General features: G+C 34.8%; 5 protein-coding genes across 8 annotated transcripts; 2 read left to right on the top strand and 3 right to left on the bottom strand.

The window, feature by feature from the left end:
* Positions 1 to 285: 285 nt before the first annotated feature.
* On the bottom strand, positions 286 to 3,059 carry HCC1 (electron transport SCO1/SenC family protein). The gene is made up of 7 exons (XM_007026597.3): positions 2,811 to 3,059; positions 2,519 to 2,716; positions 2,339 to 2,429; positions 1,778 to 1,990; positions 1,417 to 1,506; positions 1,174 to 1,306; positions 286 to 748 (listed from the first exon to the last, which is right to left on the bottom strand). The coding sequence occupies exons 1-7, from the start codon at positions 2,964 to 2,966 to the stop codon at positions 634 to 636; spliced, it is 996 nt and encodes a 331-aa protein (XP_007026659.3). The 5' UTR covers positions 2,967 to 3,059; the 3' UTR covers positions 286 to 633.
* Positions 3,060 to 3,576: 517 nt separating this feature from the next.
* Positions 3,577 to 5,941, bottom strand: LOC18597519 (UvrABC system C protein). 4 transcript variants are annotated; one of them, XM_007026598.3, is made up of 5 exons: positions 5,789 to 5,939; positions 5,516 to 5,618; positions 4,206 to 4,267; positions 4,026 to 4,084; positions 3,577 to 3,937 (listed from the first exon to the last, which is right to left on the bottom strand). In XM_007026598.3, the coding sequence occupies exons 2-5, from the start codon at positions 5,590 to 5,592 to the stop codon at positions 3,923 to 3,925; spliced, it is 213 nt and encodes a 70-aa protein (XP_007026660.1). In that variant the 5' UTR covers positions 5,593 to 5,618; positions 5,789 to 5,939; the 3' UTR covers positions 3,577 to 3,922. The 4 variants fall into 4 exon arrangements, with proteins under 4 accessions (XP_007026660.1, XP_017976973.1, XP_088662394.1 ...); XM_018121484.2 differs by having other exon boundaries at positions 5,516 to 5,609; positions 5,789 to 5,929; XM_088806268.1 differs by lacking the exon at positions 3,577 to 3,937 and having other exon boundaries at positions 4,002 to 4,084; positions 5,789 to 5,941.
* A 1,151-nt stretch (positions 5,942 to 7,092) lies between these two features.
* Positions 7,093 to 9,265, bottom strand: TBL3 (trichome birefringence-like protein (DUF828)). The gene is made up of 6 exons (XM_007026599.3): positions 8,973 to 9,265; positions 8,612 to 8,849; positions 8,345 to 8,516; positions 8,057 to 8,253; positions 7,682 to 7,840; positions 7,093 to 7,589 (listed from the first exon to the last, which is right to left on the bottom strand). Exons 1-6 carry the CDS (start codon positions 9,262 to 9,264, stop codon positions 7,256 to 7,258), a joined length of 1,392 nt encoding a protein of 463 aa, XP_007026661.3. The 5' UTR covers position 9,265; the 3' UTR covers positions 7,093 to 7,255.
* Positions 9,266 to 12,088: 2,823 nt separating this feature from the next.
* CXIP2 (CAX-interacting protein 2) lies at positions 12,089 to 14,162 on the top strand. The gene is made up of 2 exons (XM_018120616.2): positions 12,089 to 12,541; positions 13,520 to 14,162. The coding sequence occupies exons 1-2, from the start codon at positions 12,158 to 12,160 to the stop codon at positions 14,021 to 14,023; spliced, it is 888 nt and encodes a 295-aa protein (XP_017976105.1). The 5' UTR covers positions 12,089 to 12,157; the 3' UTR covers positions 14,024 to 14,162.
* Positions 14,163 to 15,383: 1,221 nt separating this feature from the next.
* On the top strand, positions 15,384 to 21,109 carry SAC8 (SAC domain-containing protein 8). Its single transcript, XM_088806458.1, has 20 exons — positions 15,384 to 15,629; positions 15,937 to 16,011; positions 16,137 to 16,264; positions 16,369 to 16,460; positions 16,553 to 16,610; positions 17,116 to 17,172; positions 17,384 to 17,415; positions 17,603 to 17,685; positions 17,773 to 17,879; positions 18,229 to 18,315; positions 18,428 to 18,505; positions 18,818 to 18,882; positions 19,295 to 19,393; positions 19,499 to 19,598; positions 19,771 to 19,879; positions 19,969 to 20,041; positions 20,132 to 20,225; positions 20,335 to 20,421; positions 20,544 to 20,610; positions 20,808 to 21,109. The coding sequence occupies exons 1-20, from the start codon at positions 15,479 to 15,481 to the stop codon at positions 20,933 to 20,935; spliced, it is 1,770 nt and encodes a 589-aa protein (XP_088662584.1). The 5' UTR covers positions 15,384 to 15,478; the 3' UTR covers positions 20,936 to 21,109.
* The last annotated feature ends 70 nt before the right edge of the window (positions 21,110 to 21,179 follow it).

Here is a 21,179-nt window from a genome sequence, read left to right on the forward strand (position 1 = left end):
CAACAAGGTCTTTGTGGCCTCGACATTTTAAAGGTTACTAGAGTTTTGCTGGCATCATTTTCCCCAAATATTTCTAAGCATCCACCAGGGTGGATGGAACCCACAAATTTGAACCTGTTTAGATTTTTTGGTAAGAAAAGAGTGTAAAATCCAGGAAATGTTCTGCCAAAAATTCTATTCTTGTCTATATTTACGATTCAGCAAAGCAATCCCGTTGCCATCAACCATGAACCATAAGTGTGGGATGGCAGAGTGAGCATGCTTAAGTTGATTCAAACTCTTCCAGAACTGAAATGCACCCAAGGGGTTTATCTTTCCATGAGATACCTTGAACAATCTCAGTGAGTCACAATATCAGTTTCTATCAAATCTCGTCCAAGCAAATAAGCTTTGGATTCAAGCACAGTTGCAATCTATTCCATTTTAACTTCCCTTTTCTTCTTTCGCTCCATTATTGCTTTAACTCTCCAGCACTATCCGTAAGAGTAATTGGACATTAACAGAAAGATTCTTAATATGACAATGGATTGTCTAGTCTATAACGATAACAGAAAAGCATCAGGAGAAACTGAATAGAGTTCTCGCCTTTGATGAGGATATCCAAATCCAACTCCAACAAATGAAGCCAAACGTTCATCTCTTTAGTTTGCGCTGCTTAATCTCTTTGATTACACCATCAGTTAGTGAATCGACATCACTATTCTTCCCAAAGAATTTTACGAATTCCATATTAGGATCCATCAAGTACCTGCACAAGAAAGAAAGGCCAGAATTAATAAAAGGTGTCACTCAAGCTATTGGTATCAGGATTAGTTTGATTACATGTGTAGTTTAGCATGTAAGAATGAAAATCAGATTATTACAAGTGTGATTGTGAGAACAAGATTCAAGCTAAAAAATTACTACCACCCTTTCCCTTTAATAGCAAAGCATTTTTCCCTTGCCATGACATTAAGTGTTCACATCGAAAATAGGTTCCTTATCTCATTGTCTAATCAAACAAGTCTTGCCTGAAAAATTTTCCATCTTTTTTCTATTTTGAGTTTCTGCTATTTGTGTTCATCAACATATACAATATGCTAATGTCTTCATATTCTACAAATAGAACATCATGCTGATACAAACTACAGATGCAGGTCAAACCAAACAATGCACAAAGAAGCTAATACATACATGACTATGGAATGATCAACGAGGTAGTCTGAATCTTCCTCTGCTGTCTTCATATAATAAACTCGATAGGCACGAGCAACTTTCTTTATCTCATCAGAGGTACCAGTTAACCCAATTAATTTTGGATGAAATTCTGCAAAAGTGGAAAACAATTACAGAGCAAAAAAATTTTGATGAACCAAATTATAATTAGTATATGCAACTGGATCAAAATAGCTGGCTTTAAAAAAAACTAAGAAGTACCTTTCACGTATTCACGTACTTGCTCAGTGGTATCTCTCTCAGGATCGACAGAGATAAATACAGGCACAATTTCTATTCCCGCCTTTTCCTCTAAAATAAAAGAGACGCAAATAGAAATTAAAGATACTACAAATGGTACCGATCACTAGAGATATTTATAGTTTGAAAAGTTCTTGTCTCATGTTCTTGTTTCTATACTAAATCCAGAATCAGATTTTTTCCTTTGATAATAAACAAGTTTAAGTAACTAAACAAAAACACAATTCATGATTTGCTTCATCAGAGAGAAGCACCACTTCCTTTCTGTAATCCTAAATCCATACTAATAAGTTCCTGCCAAATGAAACTATCAACAACTTACTTATTTTATCAACAGCGGCAGCTAGCTTTTGTAGCTCATCAGGGCAGATATCAGGGCAGTGAGTGAAGCCAAAATATATCATAGTCCATTTCCCCAAAAAGTCCTTCTCAGTAACAGGTTTATCATCATGGTTTATAAGACTAAACGGGCCGCCAATGGCTGCTTTTCCAGCTGATGGTCCCTCTTTTACAGCCTTTGAAGCATTACTTATTTCTGCAGCAGTAATCCTTAATCAGTATATGCGGGAACGAAAACACAACATGATAATACCACTAACTAATAATTAAAAAATCAGAGATATTTCGTTCATCAACAAGCCGGATCAAAACAACTCTTTCCACCCTAAATATTACAATTAAGTTTTCATGAAACTACTACTCTTAGCTAAAGCCTTACACTTGAATCTCATAACCATGAAACTTAAAGACATTTAAGAAAGACACATTATGATGCTCGAACACGCAAGTTACAATATATAGAAGACACAGCTTCTTTATTCTTATGTTTTGTTTCCCAGCAGAACTCAAAAACACAAAAATACAACTCACCATAGAAGTGTACCTTCAATATGCCGTTTCTTTTCCTTGTCATAGTAGAAGATAATTCCCATTCCAGTGGCAAGCAGCAACAGAAAACTCAACCATGAAACAGGCTGCAAAATCCCAAATTTCAATCGTCACAAAATCCAAAATGGGCAAAAGAATTTAGAAAAAGAACCAATTGAAAAACAAAAGACAGTACCCCGCCGCGAACAGGTTTGCCAGCATCACTACCGCTCTGTTGTGAACCTCCAGAGCTTTGGGTTCCTTCAGAATTAGCTTTCGACGATGATGACGATTTCTCTTGATTGTCAGAAGTAGAAGTAGAAGCAGCAGCAGAACTAGATAAATATCTCCCACAAATTCCTAAAGATTTGAATCCAGCTCCAACAGGAATAACCTGTGACCCCAAGTTAAAAAAATCATCATAAATTTGAAAGAATTTTGTTGGTTTTTCTCGAAAGAAAAAGAAAAAAATGAAGAGGAAAACGAACCGGTTGCAAGAAAGGGAGAGATGGACGGCGAAGATAGTCGGCGATCGTGGGTGAAAATGAAACGGAGGATCCGCATTGCCTTAGAGTGTGGGTACAAAGGCACACATGAAAGTTACGAAAACGACTTGCGCTTCTCCAAATAGCACGACTAGCCATGAATCTAATTCCTTTGCTTTTTCTGGCAGTGTTTTGATAAACCCTTCACAGAAAATCCAAGCGTCAACGGGCTTTGCAATAGGAATGACATTAAAAGGAAGACGACGACCCTCTTACCAAACGCTCCTTAGATTTTTTGGGCTTTTCTTTTCCATTTTCCAGGAAATTCTATTTGGATTTCGGGCGGGCTTCCTTTTAGTGAGCACCATGGCCGGTAGCCCCTTTGGAACTAGTGAGAATCTGGAGTAGAATCAAAGCCCACGAGGCTAATGCTCTACTCGGCCATTTTTCCATTATTTTCTTTTTCTGAAAAATTTTCTTAGGTAGCACCAAGAGTAGAAATTTCACTCAGATGATGTTAATGGATTAAAGGAAATTCAGAAAGGTTCCCATTTCTTTGTTTGGTATTAAGAAAAGGAAAATTAATATCATTCACATCAATGAATTGAAGGCTTTAGCCCTACATGGAAATGTTAGTCCATGTGATTTTTGACATAATTTTGTCACCTTTTGCTCTTATTTTCCTCTTCCCAAAGAGAACAAGAATACAAGACTCATATCCACTCTTTTCTTTCACAGAGTTAAGTCTGTTAACCAGAGCTAGACTTACTGATTCTCAATTTTATGCTAACATAACATTCATCAATGCAATGAACAAAAGCACAATCGGCACAAGCACAATGTACATAATGGCACCAGAATTTCGAAATCATGAACCCTATTTAGAAATGGTAAACATCATCTACTGTAAAATTTAAAAAGAAATTCTCTGGCTCAGTCCAAAGAGAAAACTAAAAAAAAAAAAAAAAAACAAAACCCTTTCTAATATAGCTCCTGTGGATTAGAAACGCCACAGTCCACCCCTCTATTTCACGTGATGAAGACAAGCAGCAGTAAATGAGCTAAGATTATCAAAGACAGTCACACAAATGCAAAGTAGTAGCATATCCACCGCATCAATGGTTTTTAGACTGCAACAAAGATAAGATGTGGTTAGAAACAATAAAACATCCACCAAAGAGAATATATCTACTATCAACTTAAATGGTAGCAGCTGACCTCAAAATCTTTCGTGATTTCTTTCATCTGTTCAGCAAGTTCTTGCCTCTTCTGCACAGCTGCATGCACCATAGCCAACAATCAACATCAGCCATTGGCTCTATGTTAGATAATAATGAGCCAAATTCCAAGATAGAATCTAGAAAAAGATGGCAGTAACTGAAGGAAACAAGCACATACCCATACTGGAAATATCCTCAATCTTCTTTGATGTCCTCACAGCAAACCTCTGGAAGGCAGGACTGAAAAATCAAAAACCAAGTAAATTGTCAGTCCTCCATAAAAGTCATATAGCACACCAATAGAATGCAAGTAAATCATTAACTAATGAACCTAGATGAACAAAAACTAGACTCAAGTTATCAAACTATGAGCTCATAAAAAGGAAGGTTATCAAACTATGACAAAACTTTATATAGGCCATTAAAGATCAAAGTGCAATTCTTTTTTTTGTTCATAGAAAACTTTTCTCAAACCTCCTGAATGCGTACTATACACTGAACATATGCCTACGATGTCTAGCAAAGCAAACTAAAGTTAGTTATAACATAATTTTCTGAATCCTTTTGCCTATGATTCACAAAACTTAAGCAAAAATTGCCCTCAGGCGTTTGAACAGATCCACTAAATACAAAGTTGGTAGTATTTCCAATCCATAAAGAACAAAAACGAAGATGGGACAGGTGCTTTGAGGTAAAATCTTCTCAACCTTCCTTAATCCATACTGCATGACATATTGCAATACATATATGTATATGTATATATGTATATGTATATGTATATATATGTGTGTATATATGTATATATGTGTGTATATATGTATATATGTATATATGTATATATATATATATATATGAAGATTTGAGGCACTCTTGCTTCAAGGGAACGAGCTGATGGGTAACAAATTAGTCCCAGCAGCCAGGGAAAGAAGCTTCTAAGTTGTTAACAGAACATTATCTCACAAACCTATTATCAAGTCATCACACTCATTTACTTCCCATATACTCAACCTTTGTCCAGATATTACCAATAGGATATTGATCCTGGTGGTAATCAAAATATGCAAGTGAAAATATTAATTGCACTGCTTCAAAGTCAACACTTATAACTACAAACAAAAGATATAATAAGAATACCAAAGGAAGCTCTAATGATGTCTTAATGATCATCGAATCAAAAGGCCACAGGCCGAGGAAAAACTGAGAATTATGGCAAAATTTTCTCAGAATTCATAAAGGAAATAACTTTTGGAGGTCATGAGCTTTATTTGTTTTCTGCTAAACCAAATAAGGAACCATTAACCTAAACTCACAACAGCCTAAATCTAAACTTCAATCAAACAATATTCTTTACCATAAAAAATCTAATCAATCATCATATATCAGCACACAAAATTATAGTCTAAAAATTCCTAATCTTCAGCAAATCAGAAAATACGATTTAAAAAAATGAAAAATACTAAAAAAAAAATAAACAGAGAAGTTAGTTACCTGTTTGCTAGTCTATCAACGACAAGTTCATTGACAACGTAGGATATAACTCTGTGCATGAAATTCCCTCCCGCCATGATCCGCTATTCAAAATCTGATAATCCTTAAATCAAAATAATTAAATACAAATATCAGATTAAGAAAGCCCAAATTCAATTAAACCCTAACCTTTTTTGACAACAAAAAAAGTTATGATAACTGCACAAAAAGGTAAAATAAAGAAAATTCTTGCAAAGGGATTTTGATATTTAAGGAGGAAACGCAGAATTTTACCGGCCAGACGATGAAGAAGCAGGCCCCTTTGTTTCTGGAAGTTTCCTGGTTTTTATTCAGGTGAGCTTTGAATTTCGCTATTTTGGGTCGCGCGCAGCCGCTGGAGTTTTTGATTTCCTTTTGGGTTCAACCTGGGTCAGGGGCTCGGGCTCGAGCTAGGGCTCTGGAGTTTAATTGCCGAGTTTTATTGGATCATGGGCTTTTTTTATTCGGCCTGAAAACTGTTATTGGGCTTTTTGATGAGACCTGATTCGTTTTGTATGCGTTCCATTTAGTAGACATAACAATTCTTGCTATTTTGTCATAATCAAATCATATTTAGATAGAGTATTAATAATTATATAAATAAGAATACGGTGCAATTAATTAAATGAGTTAAGATTTTGAAAATGTATATGGATATGTTTATTATGCATGTTACGTGAATACAATATAATTAACACGTTTATTAAATATACTAAATTAAATTTTATACCACGCAATATGATTATGATAAAAGAATCATAATTAACACATTTAACCTATTTAGATAGTATCGTAAACAAGTTAAGCATGTCATATTATATGAATTGATATGATAATACGATTAATTAAACTAATTAAATATATCATTTGTAGGTTAAGTAGGTTTAATCCATTTAACATATTATATATGATAATTATTGATTCGAACCCATTTAAATTCATGTCGACGTGTTAATCAGTCGTTTCCAAAATTATCAAGTCTAGTGTTTGGTTGGATTTATAGTAAATTGAAGAAGAAAGTAAATTTCAAATTTTCAACAGTAAGTTTTATTTTGACCTACTTAAAGAAAATTTCATTTTCACAATTTTAATTATATGGCATCACCTTATGGAAAAAATTTTAATTATGCAATTTCAATATTGTTCTTTACATATTTATCATTTACAAATAACTAACTTGAAAGTTATAGAATTATTATTAAAATTATCTACCAAAAAGAGTGAAAAAGGTGAAAGGGAGTTTTGACTTTTTGGCCTACTATTAAAAAAAGAAAGTTAATTTGGAAAAGAGCATATTTTAGAAGAAAAAAAAAAGGAATTTGCAACAATTTTGTTTGTTTTCTAAGAAAGTTTATGGAAAAGAAAGCTAAGGTCAAAGCAAATTTGATAGGACACATCCCATGAGAAATTTTCAATTTTCCCAAAAAATGATTGGATTTGGTGGTCAAACTGGAAAAAGAGGAATGGGGAGAAACTATTTTGCTTTGCAACTTTCTTGTCTTCTTCTTTAATGTAGATTTCATTGAAACATCTTTAGTATTATTTGTTTTGAACCCAGAAGATACAATTTTACAGATGATTCATTGGACCTTTGGAAGTTCTTTCTTTGTCACAGGTTGTCAAAAACAAAAAAAAAAATGCTTAATTTGCTAAAAAAATACAACTTGCAGATACAAATGAAAGAACTTTTTGAACACATAGGTGGAAAAAGAAAAAAAAAATTTACAAATGTGCAAGAAGGATTTGATTCCAGGTATCAGGAACTCCAGGCAGGCACCAATGGATGCAATCTGCATGGCGTCGTGGGTCTGCTTTTTCCTCATCAGTCAAGAGCCTTCCCCCTGTCTCCGTATAGATCGATGAATGTGCATCGATTCTGTACTCTGAAAGCTGTGTTATGTTGAGGACCGTGACAGGAACTTTCATTTTCTTCAACACACCATCCACCACGCTCATCATCTTCTTGTCTGAACCACTTCCCCAGAACTTCTTCTTCATCACTGGCTTCGTTTCGTTGAAGCATTTCAGCCCATCTTCCTTGCCCCAGTCTTGGCTCCTGGAGAGAAAGAGATTAGAATTTGTTACAATCGGCAAAAGGGAAAGTTCTATCAAGATTTATGCAGGTTTGCAAGAGAAAGAGAGAGAGACCTTGTGTGTACAGGGGATATGGTTGTGAAGAAAACTCGGGTCTTGTTGGGATTTATGGTTGAATCAATCCAGTTAGCCCATGTCTTCAGACCAACTTTGTAGGCAACTGGTGTATCCAGCACTGTATAACCTTCTTCACCATTAGCGAAGGAACCCCATCTGTTTTTTTTTTTTTAACAGAAATAATGTTACTCAAATTCCAATCTGTGAAGTCTTAATACTTCAAAGAAGCTTTGAACAATTGTATCACACGAAACAAGCTGCAGGGTTCACGAGTTAATTCCACTTTTGATATGTTCTGAAGAACTTGGCTTGATTGACTCAGATACAGAGGCATTGTTTCGTTAAAACTAGAGGGATTGACAGAGAACTTACAATGTCTTGAGCCTAAGGCCGCTCATCCACCAAACATAAGTATTAAACGCAAGAATATCAGCTCCTTCCCAGTGTTTGGAGTGATTGGCAACTGAATCAACTTTTAGAATCCTCTTCTTTGGCTCTAAAACATCGATATCCGTATTGGATTCAATAAGAAATGGAGCCCAGTAAAATTCAATGGTTGCATTATATTCCTGACAATGGGGATTGGCAAGCATTAGCTTTGTTTTTCTGATAGCCTTTTGCTTTCCATTCAAGCAATGGACATGGAAGTCTATTCAATACCTTAGCTTTGAAGACAGAACGAACTCTGCCCCGTTTCATAGACTTCTTTTCTGGAGGTATAGTCCATTCTATCATACAAACGAAAGATTCCCATTGATTTCTTTGCAGCGAATCCCCTGAAAAGACTAGCCTCTTTCCTCGAAGCTTTTTCAGTGCAAGTTCCGGTCTAAATCTGCACACATCGAAACATTAGAAGAAAGAGAAAGGAGAAAACTATTACAAGAAACTGTTCCATTTCCATGCATGAACCAAAAAAAAGTTTCTTACCGTGGCAAGTTGCAGTCCTCTGGCTGCCATTCCCAGTGACGGTAGTCGAAATCAAGCCGACCATTTCTGACACAAGCAAATTGCATGTCGATGTATGGGCAACTCCTATCTGTGTACAAAGGCTTGACAGAACGGTTGAACACCCACTTCCCATTAGCAACATTGCACTCTTCAGGGTCAAACTCGAACCTGTCATCGATTTCGGGGTTTTCTACGTTCTTCTCTGCAGTTTTATCCTCTGTTGATCAGACAATGACAACTCAACATTAGAATTTCTTTTCACTAGAACGATCTGATCAGGAAAAGTTTTCAATTTATTAACAAAACTCCTGTTGAGTTTTTTCTTAGCTATAAAACTTACTAGCCGTTGCAACAACACTTCTTCTAGCACAGGACGTGGATTTCAGAATAGAACTTGAAGAAAGAAAACTTAATCTTTCCGCATATAAGAGAGCAAGGAAAGCAAAACTGCAGACTATGACTGTGATAATAGAAAGAGGTAGCTTTCCTTTGTAAGTTTTCATCATGATGGTCGAAGGAGATGCCGCAAAGCTCATGGTTGGAGGGAGAGCATGAGAGGAATTAAGCTCAACGGTGGGATAAAGAGTATGAGCTGGTGCAATAGAATGATGAGAACTTCCCTTTTCCCCCATTTCTTTTTTTTAAATTTTATTGAGTGTTTTGAGTAGGAGTAAAGCTAAAGCCAAGTATGGTTGGGGCTTTAACTTCCTTTTTAGCAAAATAATGGGGGGTTTAGGAGTAAGTTGAAAGGCTAACATCTATGGGAAATTCTCCCTATGGTGCAAGCTACATGCTTTCATAGCCATCAAATATTTTAGATGTTTATGAATATTTTCGTTAGGTGGGGGGAAAATTTAATGAACAATTTGTTAAAAACAGTGGTCAGGAGTGTTAATGCAATGTCTCATCTCTCTCTCTCTCTCTCTCTCTCTCTCTCTCTTTTGACTTTTGTGTTCATACATGTATATATCATTGCTGAATTGATTAGTTTTCTTCTTTTTGTAGCAGGTGAAAGTTACCAATCGTATTGTTCGCTGGTGGAACTTGATTTGGACTCATGGCCTAGCAGTGTCTTTTTACAACCCCATGGCCATGTATTTCACTTCGATATATATATTTACATACTGTAAAGGGAGAAGCAGAAGGGAAATCCCACAAATTGGGAATGCCTTATGTCTTAAACTTCCAATCCTCCAAGCCCCAAGAACAAGGCATTGTGGGAATATCTGCATGCTATCCTCATGGTCAATTTTCAATTCTCTCGAAGGAAAAAAGAAAAAAAGAAAAACCTTCTCAGGTTTGAACACATCTCACCTTGATAGGTGAATAATTCTCCACTCACTCTCAATTGGGTTGAAATCTACTTGCCTTTGGGAGTAACATTAAGCAAAAAGCAATGGCTCAAAAATTCCACTCCTAGCTTTAAATTGTTATAAAAGAAATGACATTTTGAGAGGAAAAGCTCTAATTATTGTTACATGGACTACATATGAGGTGGTTATTGTAATTAATTCCTTGACAATTAATCATATTCTTTTTTGATACCATTACAAAATTTAAGATCGATAATCGGCATTATGAATAAAGTTGATGTATGTCCTGCAAATCAATCGACATGTTTTTTTATAATTAATTTTACGAGTTAATTAACTTCTATTTTCAGAGAAATGGGAGAAGCAGAGATTGATGAAGAATTAAGAAAGCATGGTGTCCCTAGCTATTATTTCTAATCAATAATTAAATCCACTAGCTCACATGCAGAAATCCCATCTCTATTCATTAGCTGGTAGTAGTCATGAGGGGGCTGTAAATGCGTAGCTATTCGGGGAAAATAATGGTATGCAGAAACCAATCATGGATGCAGCCTTTCTACTGGAAATAACACACAAGTTCCCATCTTCATTGCTATCATTGCTTCTTCAAATTCAAACATTTCAATAATCTCCTCTGGCCCCCAAGATTTTACAGGTTTGATTTCGACTCAAGAACCTATGCAGGAATATCTCCAACTGCTTGATTATCAAGATATAACAAGAAAGGGGGATCATCTCATCCCCTAAGAACCCATTGAAATGCATTGAATTGGACAGGGAAAAAAAAGGGTTCCTTTGCTTCGTTGTCGACAGGCTGAGGATGTTAATATCGCTTGAAAATTAGATACTGGGGTGATGTCAAAGGTGACTCTGTCGCTTGAAAATGAATTAAACCAATTCAGGTATTCATGTTACATCTCTTTGAGTGACAACAGTCCTAAAAAAGAAGGCTTTGCCTCACTGCAACAGGGGCCTGCTGTTTCGCTGCCCTTTTACTCGAACCCCATTCCCCCCCTTTTTTATTTTTATATTTATTTTTATTTCCTTTTTTGTTTAAACAAGGGAGGTTGGGTGCATTCGGAGTTAATAAGGAAATAGTTAAGTATGGTTAAGGGAATATTTTCATGCAATTTGCTTTTGCAACAATAGGCAATAATGCCATAGTGGTTCCTGGGTTTCCATGCATTCTTTCAGTGGAGGGGAAAATCCAATTTGGTGAGGTGGGAAAGTTGCTTTTAGTTTTCTAGGGTGTCTCATCAAAGAAAGAAAGTGAAAGAAATTGTATCTATCAGGTTAATCTTTTGGATAGAAGGTAATTATCTCACGATAAAATAATATTAAAATATACTTGATTAAAATCTGATATATGTCAAACACATTTAAAGAGAAGACAAGTATGGTGACAGACGATCGTCAAATTAAATAAAGATAAATATCACATCAAATGCTTCGAAAAAAATAAATAAGATATTTCAATTTTATATCGAACAAGTAAAATAATTTTAAAAAAATTATAAATGTAAGCGTTACATATCCTATCAAGTTAATTTTTTTTAAAAAAAAGTAATAGTGCTGTTAAAAAGTGGCAAATGAGGTCATGAATAATTTATCTTGCTCCCTATTCAAATTTACATGAATTAGAGAGGTCATAGTCAATAAACTATTGAGGTTTTGACAAATCATTTCTGTTAGACAAAGCAAGGATCTAACATATCACATCCATTCTCTTTACAAAATAGTTAAATGAATATCATTTTGTTGGGGGATTTTGGTTGGAAGATCAAGTGCATGTTTCATTGTTTTGCCTAACGTCGAGCAATAAATTTTTTATTACACTATTCCAATATGGTAAAGTTAGGCCAAATAGCAATTTCTAAAAGTGCTTTTGATTCGGGTTTTTTAATTTTTATATTAATCAATTGAATCGAAACTTATTGAATTTGATTAATTCAAATCGATTTTTTTAATTTTCATAATAATCAATTAAAATAAATAATTTATTCAATTATTTTTAACCATCTTGACCAATTGAGCCAAGTTTTAAAACCAAATCAAGCCCACCCTACAATCTACATGGATAGATTGGGTAATTGAAGCTAAGCCCATTTTCCTTAGGACAAAAAATAAAAATAAAAATGGAAACTCTTTGCCTTCGAGTTCCAACTTCCAAGCTGACGCGAAAAATCCGGGTTTCAGCAAAGCTCTGTTTCGAATGGCCGCATTTAATCTCTCTCCACTCCCTTCTTCTTCACTTCGCGTACTCTCATCTCATCATCCCCGAAATACCCCCACCCTGTCCTTCTATTCACGCTTCACCCCTTCTCTCTCTTTCCCTTCCGTTTCTCTGAGACCTCTCACCTCCAAAAAACCGCGCTCTTGCATCATCTCTTCAGCTCTCAAGAACCTCTCGGAGGTGGAACCGGTTTCATTCCCGGAAAAACCCGAGGAATTCGTCGCCAAGTTTCCGTCGGATGCCGGAGTCTACGCCGTTTTTGATCAAAACGACGATCTTCAATTCATCGGTATCTCGCGTAACATTGCTGGCAGCCTTTTTAATCATAAAAAATCGGTGTCGGAGCTTTGCGGCTCCGTTAAGGTACGTTTAATCAATACTTCTTTTTCTCCTTTGCTTTCTTGATCAATGATTATTAGTACTATTTCTTTGGATGATGATTGCTGAGTTTGGTCATTTATGAGTAAATGAATTGCGATATGTAAAGTGAAAGAAATTAATAAGACTTGACCAGAAATAATTGAACGAGCTGGGTTGAAGGATGGGGATGTTTGAACCAATTTGATGCTTGAAGTTGCGAGTTTAATGGGATTTTAACAGAATAAAGATTGTACAATTCAATTCTTGGAAATTTTCATTGTTTTTTGGGATTTTTCGAGCCTTTTAATTGAGTAATTCTAACCACTCCTCGATCTGTGTCTTGTCTACCAGTTCTGATTGAAACAAAATTTGGATTTCTTTTGTCGTTTTGAGGGAATCCCGTATCCATGAATTCATTGGAGTTAATAGTCTTGAGTTGCCGAGTGCCAAGTTTTCTACAAGATTTTGATGTTCTGTGTTCTCAAAGTTGTGATGGTTGTAGCTATTTGTCATTGGGTGAATCTTGATGTTTTCACAACTGATTTTGGTGGCCTGTTCTTATCTGATGTGCTGGAATTGATTCTTTTAGTGACCAGAAATTTAAGGTGAATGATTATTATCACGGTTTTATTCATCATGGAAAATCAAGTAGACAGGGACTAGATTGAATTGGAAGTCAAATGATGTACCCCCAAGGTGGGTGGATTATATATAAATGTTGTAGTTTGAGAATTTTCAGCATGAATCATCCATGAGGTTTGAATAGGATAACCAGAGCTTGGTTCAATTCTTACCAAGCAAACTGAATTGGAATCCCCACCAAATCCACTTGGCTTTGTTTGTTGTGTATCGTTTTCATAATCCACTTTGTTCAGAGGTCATGTTATGGTAATTCTGCTGGTGTATTTCTTGATTATGTGAATGCAATCAAACAGTTATTACTCGTCTGATATTTATTATGTCATTTTAAGCGTTCTGTAGGTTGGCGTTGTCAATGAACCTGATAGAGCAGCTCTGACTCAAGCTTGGAAGTCATGGATGGAAGAACATATAAAAACCACTGGAAAGGTCCCACCAGGAAATGAATCAGGGAACACAACTTGGGCTCGACAGCCTCCGAAAACGAAGCCAGACCTCCGACTTACACCTGGTCGTCATGTCCAACTGACAGTTCCGCTCGAGGAACTCATTAATAAGTTGGTGAAGGAGAACAGGGTAGTGGCCTTTATTAAGGGGTCTAGAAGTGCCCCGATGTGTGGATTCTCACAGAGAGTGATTGCCATCCTTGAAAGCCAAGGAGTAGATTATGAGAGTGTTGATGTGCTCGATGAAGAGTATAATTATGGGTTGAGGGATACACTGAAGCAGTATAGCAACTGGCCCACATTCCCTCAGGTTTTCGTGAATGGAGAATTGGTTGGAGGGTGTGATATTCTGACCTCCATGTATGAAAAGGGGGAGCTTGCTGGTTTGTTCAAAAACTAGATTCTCCTGTTAGCAGAGTTTGTAAGACTGCATATAGTCATCCAAGTTGTAAACGTTTCATCACCATTTTAACGATATGGGAACAATCTCTGGATCATGATCTAATGCAAATTCTCTACAGAATCCATTTCTGACTGTACTCTCTTCTCCTTTCTGAAAAGTAGCTTATGAATCTTTGGATCATGTCTTCTAGGCCAATGGCAACTGCTCACAAACTATGGGGTTGGCCCATCGATCCTGCTTGTGATTGTGTGGGTTAACACTATGCTATAACTAAAAAGAGAAGCAGGCCTTTTTCGGCCTTGTAGGTAAGATCAAGTTTAGCCCAAAGGCAATATGTGAAAAGATTTACTAATTGGAAGAAAAAATTATGTTATATTAATTAATATGAAAAAAAGAAAAGAGAAAAAAGAAATTATAGCCATGTCAAAGTAGTTAAGTACTTATTAATTAATAAATGATGTTAAAGTATCAACATCTTTTCTTTTTGGTTAAAAACTAAAAAGTGTTAACATCTAAAACTCAATTATCAAAAAAAGGGATCCCTTTACTTCATTCCTTGTATTAATTAATCACTACTACATTCCTTGTGTTAATTAATCACTATTGCAACTATAAGGTACCTACCAATTTTAAAATACTCAAACCCGAACCTAAATCTGATAAAAGTTTAATGACTCTTACCCTACTTGATTTCGATTATTAATAATTCGCAAAAAACTGAAACTCGACAAATTAAATTATAAATAACATGAGTATTTGTTAAATAAACTAGATCAAAACTTAAATCCGAAATAAATAATAAACTTAAAATTAATTTTTAGGTGTATTATTAATGAAAATTAAATTAAAAATTAAAGTTAATTTATAAAAAATAAATTAAAATTCAAAATCATATTTTAAACAATTAATAAATTTTAGTAAGTATTACATTAAGTAATTTATAAATAAAAATAATACATAAAACTAAAATTTAATATTAAAAATTATTATTTATAATCAAATTAAAATAAAAAATAATAATTTTATTACTTGACATTTCTTGAACACCAATATAAAATACTTTAATTAATTAATTAATATATGATACTCAAATATAAAATATCATTATGTTATACTACAACTTTACCTTAGCTGGGGCCTGGGGCTACCTTGTCATTGCCCCCATGTAAAGACAAAGATCTTACCAGACATTAACAACATGAAATTTATTAGGGAATCATTATCCATTAGCATAGTAATCAGAAAATTATACTAATCAATTAGGGTTACAAACGTCATTTTTTGAAAACTACGCCGTATTGAAAGTCAAAAAATTAACTACCGGTCGTTATGACCTTTGACCTTTATTCCTTTCTTCATCATCATCCTTAATCCATCATCGAACAATTGATGATTTTTTTTTTCCTTTCCATAGAAAAAACAAACAATAACTAATCAAAATACTCGTTGAAGATGGAAATCGGATCTTCTTCAGGTAATTTCAAGCTCTACGATCGACTGGAATTGCTGGAATATCAAGATAAGTTCGTGATCAAATCCGTCGAATCTCCCGATCAAGGCTTCTCGATTTGCCGTCGTGAAGGAAACATCGAGCCACTATCTGGCAAGTTTTTGATCCTGTTATTTTTTTTATATCTTCGTTTTGCTGAGATTTTAAGTATGGAACGGCTTGTACTTTAAGAATCCTGATCGGCGCCATTTTTGAATTATGGATTTTGTTGTTTGTTTTTATGATATTACTAGTAACGTAAAGATTAGCATTTGGAAATGAAGTCTTTGGAGTTAATTTTTTGTAAATGAAATGAATGATTAGGTATTTTCTGAATCAGAATATAGATAATTTAATTTTTTACCATTTATTTTTGGTTTCCCTGATTTGGAGAGCTTAATGTACTTTATAATTTTTGCAGATGAATCTTCTTCTGGAAGGCCGTCCAAAATCTCTACGATTTACGGCGTGGCTGGAACAATTAGATTGCTTGCAGGTACATAATTATCCTAATTAAGTGAAATTTTCAATTGTGTAAATACATTTTACCTTTATGTGTTAGTATCTATGAACCTACAGTCAGTTCTCAACTTCTCATGAATTCTTCTTGCACTTATACAGGAATATATGTACTTGTTATAACTTCAAGAAAGGAAGTTGGAAGTTTTCTAGGTTACCCTGTTTACCGAGTTGAATCTATGAAATTCCTGGCTTGCAATGAGGCCTTGAGGTATTCAAATTCTCAAGAAGTAAGGTTCTACTCCGGTCTTTAAAATGTTTATCTAGACGTCTATTTTGATGGTTAATATTTGAACCTTTTTTATAAAACTAAGTGATTCTTTATTTTGAGCAGAAAAGAGATGAGGCTTACTTCATGACTCTGTTAAAAACAGTGGAAGCAACTCCTGGATTGTACTATTCATATGAAACAGATATAACATTGAAGTAAATTCTTTTGCCTTGCAGTGTGCTTTTGAGTTATAGTCACTGAGTTTTTGAAGTAATAAGTTTATAAGATGCATTTGATCATGTACCAGCTTGCAAAGAAGATGCAAGTTAATGGAAGGGTGGATGAGCAAATCAATATGGAAGCAGGTTAGTTATCATGCTTCGATCATCATTGAAAGCTTGTTAAGCTTTTTTTATTGAAGAAATCCACTTCTGGTGTTTTACAAATCTTTTGGATGTCAATATTGGTTTTTGGTTTGTTAATGTTACAAGTGAGAACTTGTAGTTTTAAGAGGTGAATATTGTTCATGTGCTTATTCTTTGTAGCTGCTAGTTTCTGGAGATCCTTTGCAGTTGAAGTCAAACACTCAAACTACCTTAATTTCATTTTTATACATTTTTCTCTTTTCTGAACTAGTTCAGGAAGAAGAAAAAGAGGGAGTCATTTTTTTTAAAGCATGACTCTTCGCTCACCCATTGTTATTTTGTGATTCCAAATGAGTTCCCTTTCTGAAAAATGATTGCTATGCTCATGGGAGAGGCTGTGTATTGGTTGCATGTAATATTACTTTGTATGTAAATATTGTAGTACTATCTATAGCTAGTCAGTACTTGCAATCGATTTCTAACTTCAATTTTCTGTGAATTTCAGGCTGATCCTCGATTTGTTTGGAATAAACATCTTTTGGAGGAACTTATTGAGTATAAGGTTATAAATTTTCCCCACATATATTATAACACTATAAGCTTCTTATATTGTCAGTATTTCTTTGTTACCCATACCAAGTGACTTCTACATTTGTCCTAAGAAGAAAACACTCTAAAATGTTAAATGATTTGAACTCGTCAAATAGGATCATGAAATCGCACGTTTCTTTCTTTTTTCCACCTTTTTGACACAATTACTTTTGCTATGGCAGCTTGATGGGTTCATTATTCCTCTCCTACAAGGAAATATCCTTAAACTTCTGTTTCCTCGTGCTTTTGAACTGATCTGCATGTGTGTGGCATGTGCATGTATATGTATGAGCAGATGACTGTGTGTACTTCTCATGTATATTCATGAGAACTTTCTTGTACATTTTTTTTTATACTATCTTTGAAAATCTATATTTCTTGTTTCTACTTAACTTAGGTTTAAGTTTCCAAGTTGCTCAGCTAAAGTTGAAGAATTCACCTGCCACATTTACGTTACTTTCAAGGAGGTGTACAAGACGTTTAGGTAAAATGTTTTTGAATGAGTCATCCTTTTAATTATTAATGCTGCTATGTCTGAACCGCTCTAAAATATGGTAATATGGTAATGCAGGAACACGTATGTGGAGAAGGGGAGCTAACCTTGAAGGAGACACTGCTAACTTTATTGAAACTGAACAGTTGTTGGAGCTTGAAGGTTTTAGGTGTTCATTATTGCAGGTATGTGTTGTCTTATATGACTTCAGAAAAGCCGATCAGTTACTATTATCCAAGGTCTCATTTTTCCATTATAAAGTGTTTTGGAATCTCTTTCTCTATCCAAACTTCGTGGTTATTTTATTTGGTAAAGAAGGAAGAAGTGATACAATTTGACTTTTTTGGATGTTCTGTCAAACTTCCTGGTTCATACTTCTTGTGCTTCCACCAATATTTAGCACCATTTGGTTTTTGTTAATAATCAAATACATCCCTATTTCACCTCATATTTTCATTAAGTTTATTTTTCTAACAAATGGAGAAGAAGTAACTTTCTTTCAATTTGTAAAGTTATTTTCTTTTTTTATCTCAGATACGAGGATCTATTCCACTGCTTTGGGAGCAAATTGTTGATTTAAGCTATAAACCCCAACTTAGAGTTATTAATCATGAGCAGACGGTAGATTTTCTCTTGAAAATGCAGCAATTTTCCTTTTTTAATCATTTTCACTGAATAATGGTGCTTACGATTTAGCATTTGTGCATTTGTGCACTTTCAACTCTTCCCCCAGCCACAAGTTGTGGAGCGCCATTTCCATGATCTTTTTCAAAGATATGGAGAAACTATAGCACTGGATCTGACAGATAAAGTATGTGTTCATTCTCCCTCCTCATTATTGTCATAAAATAGCATGTGACATAAAATGGTTTGACATATCTTGCTTGGAAAATTGTTGTTAAGACCTGCTGGATAGAATTGCAAACTAATCCGCATTCCATAGAAAAAGTAATCATTTCTTATTTTGCCAGGCATAGGAAATATTTAAATGCATAGGAAGCTGCAATGTTTAATAGTATTTACTGACTTTATACAAGTTTTGACTCTTTTATGCAAAGCTCAAATATTTCATTATATTCCTAACTAGCAAATATTTCATCTTTCATTTATTTTGATGTTGTAGCATGGTGACGAAGGTCAACTAAGTGCTGCATATTCAGCTGAGATGCAAAAGCTTCCAAATGTGAGGTGACATTCTGCATTCCTATATATTACAATATATTAGTTTGTGACTGATTTTCTAATAGTTGGCTTGTTGCTATTTCTAGATAATTGTTGACTGTCTGCTTTGCTATTTGCTTAGCATAATTTTCCATGAATAACCATTGATTCTTTGAGTATCTATTTGCCGATTTTTGATTGTGAAGATTCTTTCACTTGACACACTTTTGATACTAGTTCATAGGTTTTATTATTCCATGATAGTACATAACTTGGAAAAGCCCGCCTTGCCCCTCTTTTTGGGCAACTTCTCTCTGTCTCCTTGATGTCAATAGCATTCCATGGAAAGTGATACACGTGTTTACTAAGTTAAGATCTGATGGGCCTATACGAGAACTTTGATTGGTACAGATTAATCTTTTGCATGTCTTTCTTGCAGATACGTATCATTTGACTTTCATCATGTTTGTGGGAACTCAAATTTTGATAACCTTCACATACTATATGATCAAATCTCTCAGGAATTTGAAAAGCAAGGGTACGAAGAACAATTGAAATGTTATATATATAATGTATTGAATGTATGCCATGATACTGGTGCTAGCTATCCAAAATGTTAACCATCACTATTCCAGCTGAGCAGATACTTTCTCATAGACACAGATGGTAACATCCTGGAGGAGCAGAAAGGCATTATTAGATCTAACTGTATTGATTGCCTTGATCGAACAAATGTGACCCAGGTTTGTGGACAATCTACTTGCGTTGTTCTTTGTTATCACATATAATGCTTTCAGTATAAAATATCCATGCTGAGCAACTAATCTTTATATGCTGTAATTTCTATAATATTTCAAACGTCTGGACCTTTTAAACTCTGTTTTTCATTGTTTGTTTATTTATTCTGTTGAACAGAGTTACCTTGCTCAGAAGTCTTTAAATATCCAATTGCAAAGGATCGGGGTATTTACTTCTACTGAGTGCATTTCTATGTTTGCAGAGGACTACGGAAAGTTCAGAACATGTATGGATTTTGCATACAGTTTTGCTAATTTTACATCGTAATATAGGAGTTCATAATGCCTTTATATTCATCCTGAATGCTTTTGTTAGTGTGGGCTGAGCAAGGTGATGAGATAAGTCTCGAATATGCTGGGACTCATGCGCTAAAAGGGGACCTTGTTAGGTACGTGGAATTTTAGGTCGATGTTTGCAAAGAATCAGTATCCATTCGTATCTCATTTATGATTGTTTTCGGATGCCAATAATGCTGCAGATTTGGCAAACAAACAGTAGCTGGACTTCTCAAAGATGGGATGAGTGCATTATCAAGATACTATTTGAACAATTTTCACGATGGAATTCGGCAGGCATGCTGCCTCTTCAGTCTGAACTTTTTTTTGCCAATCAATGAAATGAAATAGACCCAACTACACACAATAAATTGTTGAAAATATTTATATAAACATGTTTTCTCAGGATGCATTGGATCTTGTTAGTGGTCGCTATACCGTCAGCAGAAATAATCCTTCACCATTCCAGCTTAATAGTTTTGAATCTTTCTCTGTATGTGTAATCATTTCCCATTGATATTTAGTTAAATATTTATGTCACAAAATCTTTGTTACTAGATTACTTCTTGGATGATTCTTTTTACCTAATATGCGTCTTTGATTGAAAATTTGCAGTATCTTCCGGTGGCATCCGCTTTGCTGATAGGAGGTTTGACAGTGACAACCTTCACGATTCAGCAAGGTATCATTTTGTCGAATTTATAGACGAACATTCAATCTACAATCTGATATTATCCAACTTAAAATTATCTCGAAATGCTTGTAATTTAATTGATGTGAGATTTCTTTTCTCGAATCATGATAGCGAGAACCAGGTACTAACATTGTTGTACTGTTTAGTAACAACTGTCGAACCACTTTTCTTTTTAACACCTGCAGCGGGTCGAAACGCACAGCAATATGTATCTTCTGTCGTGTGGGCTGGAGTGGCTGCTGGGGTCATGGCTCTGGTGAAAGCTAATGGAAGGCAGTTTTGTTCTAGGCCTCGCTTGTGTGGCCTCTTGTAAACTACTCTCCACTTCTCCAGATTGTGGTTTCAGCACAAAACGTGTACAAAATGAAAAATTCTCAGGTAGTTTTGAAGGTTTTTTACTATGTTAGACATACTCTTAAATACACGCAAATTTTTTATACAGTCTCTACTAGTGAATGCAATTTCATTTTTTACTTGGATTGTATAATTATGTTTTTATGGATTTATATTATCATTTTCGGGTTTGGTTTTAAAATTAAAATTAAAAGTGTAGAAAA

This window comes from Theobroma cacao, chromosome 5 (assembly GCF_053813885.1).
Source record: "Theobroma cacao isolate CCN51 chromosome 5, ASM5381388v1, whole genome shotgun sequence".
NCBI classification, from domain to species: Eukaryota; Viridiplantae; Streptophyta; class Magnoliopsida; order Malvales; family Malvaceae; genus Theobroma; species Theobroma cacao.

Bases quoted from the DNA above. Each gene is read 5' to 3' on its own strand.
- LOC18597519 (XM_088806268.1), bottom strand. From the start codon at position 5,592: ATGGCGGGAGGGAATTTCATGCACAGAGTTATATCCTACGTTGTCAAT. The intron at 4,268-5,515 runs GTAACTAACTTC...TTGATTTTTCAG, and splicing joins GTTGATAGACTAGCAAACAG to TCCTGCCTTCCAGAGGTTTG. The intron at 4,085-4,205 runs GTATGTGCTTGT...TGGTGCATGCAG, and splicing joins TGAGGATATTTCCAGTATGG to CTGTGCAGAAGAGGCAAGAA.
- HCC1 (XM_007026597.3), bottom strand. From the start codon at position 2,966: ATGGCTAGTCGTGCTATTTGGAGAAGCGCAAGTCGTTTTCGTAACTTT. The intron at 1,991-2,338 runs GTACACTTCTAT...TTACTGCTGCAG, and splicing joins AAAGAAACGGCATATTGAAG to AAATAAGTAATGCTTCAAAG. The intron at 1,307-1,416 runs GTACTTCTTAGT...CCACTTTTGCAG, and splicing joins AGTACGTGAATACGTGAAAG to AATTTCATCCAAAATTAATT.
- TBL3 (XM_007026599.3), bottom strand. From the start codon at position 9,264: ATGGGGGAAAAGGGAAGTTCTCATCATTCTATTGCACCAGCTCATACT. The intron at 8,517-8,611 runs GTAAGAAACTTT...CGATGTGTGCAG, and splicing joins GAGGACTGCAACTTGCCACG to ATTTAGACCGGAACTTGCAC. The intron at 8,254-8,344 runs GTATTGAATAGA...CCCCATTGTCAG, and splicing joins GTTCTGTCTTCAAAGCTAAG to GAATATAATGCAACCATTGA.
- SAC8 (XM_088806458.1), top strand. From the start codon at position 15,479: ATGGAAATCGGATCTTCTTCAGGTAATTTCAAGCTCTACGATCGACTG. The intron at 17,880-18,228 runs GTATGTGTTGTC...TTTTTATCTCAG, and splicing joins TTAGGTGTTCATTATTGCAG to ATACGAGGATCTATTCCACT. The intron at 18,316-18,427 runs GTAGATTTTCTC...CTCTTCCCCCAG, and splicing joins TTATTAATCATGAGCAGACG to CCACAAGTTGTGGAGCGCCA.
- CXIP2 (XM_018120616.2), top strand. From the start codon at position 12,158: ATGGCCGCATTTAATCTCTCTCCACTCCCTTCTTCTTCACTTCGCGTA. The intron at 12,542-13,519 runs GTACGTTTAATC...AGCGTTCTGTAG, and splicing joins AGCTTTGCGGCTCCGTTAAG to GTTGGCGTTGTCAATGAACC.